This window comes from Haliotis cracherodii, unplaced genomic scaffold (genome assembly GCF_022045235.1).
Source record: "Haliotis cracherodii isolate W230 unplaced genomic scaffold, xgHalCrac1.p SCAF_18, whole genome shotgun sequence".
In the NCBI taxonomy this organism is placed as follows: domain Eukaryota; kingdom Metazoa; phylum Mollusca; class Gastropoda; order Lepetellida; family Haliotidae; genus Haliotis; species Haliotis cracherodii.
Window position 1 is genome coordinate 28997410 of NW_027266273.1, and position 5565 is coordinate 29002974.

The window sequence follows — 5565 nt, forward strand, 5'->3', positions numbered from 1 at the left end:
ATGCATCTTCATTAGCAGCCGGAGTGTTAGTTCCACTGAGTGCCAGAACGGTATCGTAGCATACAGGAACGGTACATCGAGACATTTGTTAAGCCTAGGGACGACAACTTTGAAAAGTTAAAATCGCTCCGAAATACTTCATCTGCAACCTGCAGATTTTATTTCTTGAGGATATTTCCAGCCACAATGATGGGAATCCACGAAGAAGCGCGCCACATCAACCAGCCCACGGCGTAGATCAGCAGAGAAGACTTTCGTATAGGTAAAACGTTCAATACTGTAGACGAAGATTCTAGGAGGACCTGGTACCGCTCACTATGACGACATCATCTGAGAAAGAAGTAGAGCCCAAGAGCACCCACGCTGTGCCCGCTCGATGGACGCCCCCAGTCGCTAGCGCCCCACCCCTCCCTCCAATCCCGCTACCCTCGCCTCTACCCCCGGGGATACGGCTGTCTAACCTGTTCATGGGTTATCTCCCCGGAATGGAAGGCGCTACCTTGGAGCCTGCGACAGGGACGCCCCTCACCCCACACCTCGACTTCCGTGGGCTCTACCTCCCCGAGGGACCGCCGTCATATAGTAAGTAGACATCATTATCACCCTTAGCCTTGGCAACAGAGTGCGTGAGTGGCCATTGTGTTACTCTTGCAGCATTATCCCTGGGGGGAACCATAACTGGCCTCATATCTTGCACCCGTGTGTGGAAACTCCGGCCTACGGAATGAAAACTGTCACCACTAGGTTGCCCAGCCGCCCTAATGACATCGCACTTATGCCAGGTAGATTCTATGATGCCACCAGTTTGCAAATTAATCTTAACACTTTCCTAACTGTTAATACCACTCAGTCAGGCTAGACGTGGTCATTGATTTGTATTGAAGACAGTCTGTGACGAACACATGTCTTGTTATCTTGTTACTTGTGGTAGTAACGTGCATGTAGTAAAATATTTACTTAATATATAATCAATTAGAATGAAAGGTTTGAAATGTTCAACTAACTGACCACATGGCTTACATTGGGCTCAGAGTGCAGGACATGTCGCATATGAGGACATCCTCACGGTCGAAACAATAACGTTTAAATGTTAATGGGTTAATCATTTCGGGGAAGTTTCGGAGACGCTTTTGTCTTGATCGGGTAATGAGACAGGACATGATTTAGCTTCTGATTGAATGTTCACACAAAGTGTGGCGGGATAAGAGAACAGGCACGGTGTCGTCAAGGGGACGACTTGCAGACACGCTGATACATCAACGGGTGACGCAGTGTATGATTTTGTCAGAAGTACAATGATCTGCAAGTCTTCATGTACGTATCTACCTTGAGTAAGCACAGTGAATGTTATGGTAAATCGAGACAGTTGTGTTAGGCTTTTGACACAACTGCCAATTAACATGTTGACTATGCTGACTTACAGTGTCGTAACTGTGAAGTGAGTTCAACTGCGCTGTTGTGTTACTGAGTATGACGTGACGCCGCGTTTGGCTGTGTTACATCTATATCACGGCCAGACAGTTTAAGGAGTACGATGAGTGAGTGCTGTTTTACGCCGCGTTCAGCAATATGGTGGGGACACAAGAAATGGGCTTCACACGTTGTACGCATGTGGGGAATCGAACCCGGGTCTTCGGCGTGAGGAGTGAACGCTTTACCCACTAGGCTACCCCGCCGCCCCACGTGAAGATGAAGCTAGGCCTTTATGTCAGATAGTATATACCTCCATCTGAGCTAATGCAGGGGAGTCCATTGTACGATTCAGACTATATCCAAGGTAAATGAGTCTTTCACGCTTCATATACATAATCATGAAATGGAGTCATTCCCGATTTTCCTAAACGTAGATTTAAACCCATGTTTTAACTACATGAATGAATAAGTTATTAAGATATGTGAATGGGCATATTAATTTTATATAAAATGAATATTCACACAATTCTCGCCCTGAAGCAAGGTAACCTCCTAATTGCCAGACATCCCATTTGTCAGACAGCGTATACCAGGATTGGTCAAGGTTGTTAGTCAAGCAATAGTTACCTGTTTACCTTTCATTAAAGTGGAAAAGACCAGAAAACACACATTACAGGCTTATGATGCACTTTTAATCATCAGATCATACCAGAAATCACACATTTTGAAGTATTCACCAGAAATCACACATTTTAAATTATTTACAGGATGTATGAATTTAACTTTAATGTGGAAAATATTTCACTACTATTAATACTTACATAGCGAAAATGTTACACTGATCAGACATAGATAGCCTGGTCTGTTTCCTAAAAGAACTGACAACTTGACAGGAGTCGGAACTGTAGGTGGATGGCAGTAGTCCGAGGCATCTTGAAGAAAGTCCCCAACAGTGGAACATTTCCCTCGGCAGGTCTTCATGATACATCTCCTGTGTGTGGTCTGGGCCCTGGTTTGATTCTTGGAGCAAGTGAACCCATCAAGAACTACTTGTGGGGTTCCTCTCTGAGACTCTAAGTACTATGTACTATACCAGCCATGGCGGCGAGACCTTACTGTTGTTGCTTTCGGAGTTAAAGAGATCGCATTTAGTATAGCCATCTACCGATCTTACTTGCATCCAACTGGGCTACGGTGGCTTTGATTTTGATTTCATCTCCAGTTTACTGAATGGCATAGGCATACCTTACTGACTCAGACTCCATGTAATATAGTACGGTATGAGTTTAATCTGTTTAATGTGGTCTTAGTCTACCTGACGATGTATTTAATGGAAATAATGCAGGACAAACTAAACGGTTAAAAGGTTTTTATTAATCTTCACCAAGTTTCCTATATACTACATCATTGGAAAAAAAACCTATTCAAAGTCTTCGCTAATAAAACATACCCAATCCGACAAAGATCAAAGCAACTTACAAACGCAATCATAATCTAGTTAATCTGTATCACTCAACGAGTTGGAGTAGCTTACTCTGCCCACCGTATGGACCAGCTCAGTAATTAGTAGCTAAGATCAGGCCGTATGACAGGTCACACTTGACTGGTCAAATGGATGTCTGACAACTTGGGGCGAACGTAGCAAACATTACTGCCAAGTGACGAGCACCACAGAAGAACAATACAAACCCAGTATATGTTGCTGCAATCGTATTGTGAAACACTTTGTGGAAGTCATGTTAAATCAAAAGAATCTTAAGGGTGACATAACTTTTTAGGTTAATGTTTGTATGTCTCTCGGAATATCTCTTGTGTATTTACAAGGGAAAAATTATAGACGCCACCACGGAGTACCATCACTGCACGTGTTGTACATCGAGGGGCGCGTGATGAGGAAGAGATTGCAGACTGTACACTATCCTCTACCGCCAGAGACACAAGACCTTGCCCCGCCTTCCTGACAGCAGACCCCAGATCCAGCTGCAGGAGAAGTACTCCCAGACTGAGGGAGGCGACCAGTTCCTACACCGTGTTAGTGACGACATCCTCATCTTCACTACAGACAAGAACATTGAACATTTGTGTACTGCAGACATTGTATTTTGTGATGGTACATTTGCCTGTCCCAAGTTGTTTGATCAGATTAGAGGAGGGTGCAGAAAGAAGGTCTGGTGATGGACTATAAGGAAGATGAGTAGGTAAAGAAGCTGGTGAGAAGAGCTGCTGCCCTCCCTCTAGTACCTCGTGACAAAGTGGATGATGTGTGGCTTGATGCCATTGCTGACTCTCCTGCTGGCCCTAAAGTGACTGCTTTCATGGACTACGTGACAACCAGTTGGGTTCAAGGACAGGCCTTCATGCCAGAGATTTGGAACCATTTCAAAAACCAAGGCCACCGTACCAACAATCACCTGGAAGGATGTCACAACAAGATAAAGAAACTTGCCAAGAAGTGCCACCCGAACATCTACGAGGTAGTGAAGCTATTTCAGCGAGAGCAGTAACTCAAAGAGGTTGCAGTCCTGAGACTCTCTCACCAGTGGTCAGAACCTTCACGAAGAAGTACAAGGCAATCGATGCACGTATTGCGTCCCTCAAGATCCAGCTCCTGAACCAACACCTGAGTGAGATGGAATATGCTGACCACGTGGGCGTTATGCAGTTATGATCCATTATGATATTCATATGCTTTTCATATTCATCAATGTAAAGTTCTGATGAATATCCTTGTTGAATAAGAAATGAGAAAACAAGACTTGTTTTGTTATGTACGGTAACCTGTTAGAATCACAAAGCATGTTTTGACAGCATAGCCGCGAGAGCCACATTATACAATCACGCAACCATAACCATTGCCGGGAGCGCCACATCAATTTGGGCTATCTATTTTCGAAATGTGGCTTTGCCGGCCTGTAACCACAGAAACAGTAGCTGGTCATCACCAACGACCCTTCACTCCATATATACACCTCAAATATATCGTGTGAAACATTGGAGCTTTATTTGTAGGTGTAGGTTATCAACATTCGTTATTGATATTACAAATAGTTCGTTTGTTTAAGTGAAGATTATGTGTAATTTTATAATCTACAGTTCCACGTCGCAAGAGGCGAGAGCAGCGTCCACGACGGCAGAGGACGACGTTCAGCAGCGAGCAGACGCTGCGCCTGGAGGTCGAGTACAGGCGGGCGGAGTATGTCACGCGCACGCGCAGACTGGAGCTGGCAGAGTTACTTACCCTGACGGAGACACAGATCAAGATCTGGTTCCAGAACAGGCGCGCCAAAGACAAGAGAATAGAGAAGGCGCATCTAGATCAGCAAATACGGTAAACATCTGGCGACATTTTGTTATATTACGCATGATTACTGTGGTTTGATAGTTGCCGTGAATGTGTTGGATTAACCAGAGTGAGTGAGTATGGTTTTACGCCGCTGTTAGCACTATTTGAGCAATATCAGGAAAGGGTGACACCCGAAAATGGACCAGAGACCATAAAATAGATTATATTATGTCCTCGGATGAAACTAATCGCTAACGAAACAAACAGAATTGCACAGTATTTTTTTCTGGCATCACGATTATTTTTCAAAATAACTGACAGTTTGATTTCAAACCGAATCACAAGGATCGCTAGTATTGTGTTCACGAAAGAAGCATGCGACTAATTTAAGGTAATGTTTAAAGCGGCTTTACGATGAGTTAATGTTTCAGAGCGATGAGTTATGGAGTCGGGTTGCCATATCCAGGACAGTTGCCACTGACAACCTCTCCCGTGACTTCATTTCCGGCCTGGGACCCCTGGTCTCGGAGGCCCGCCCCCGAGGTGTCTTCCAGTGTGGCGTGAGGTCGGCCCCTGCTCCGTGCCGCTACCAAAGACTTGCCGGAACTCATGGCAGACCAAGGAAACACGCTCCACCTTCCTGGAAAAAACTGCTAATTGACGTGACGAGGCCGGAATGACCTCTCGATGTTAAATTCTTGTGAGTGATTCTTTTGGAAGTGCATCTGGACATGTGCTCCCTGTCAGAACATATATTTGCATTATTGCACCAAGACTTGCTCCTTATGCAAATGTGTACGATCGACTTCATCGCCTCCTCTTCCACGTTGTATTTTGTGTTTGAATATATAATTTGCTTCAGTGCGACC

The 5565-nt window shown here is 44.7% G+C and overlaps 1 protein-coding gene across 1 annotated transcript; it reads left to right on the forward strand.

Annotated features, from left to right (window-relative positions):
- The first annotated feature begins 257 nt into the window (after positions 1 to 257).
- On the forward strand, positions 258 to 5260 carry LOC139465497 (homeobox protein rough-like). The gene is made up of 3 exons (XM_071247221.1): positions 258 to 582; positions 4507 to 4741; positions 5128 to 5260. Exons 1-3 carry the CDS (start codon positions 318 to 320, stop codon positions 5258 to 5260), a joined length of 633 nt encoding a protein of 210 aa, XP_071103322.1. The 5' UTR covers positions 258 to 317.
- Positions 5261 to 5565: the final 305 nt, after the last annotated feature.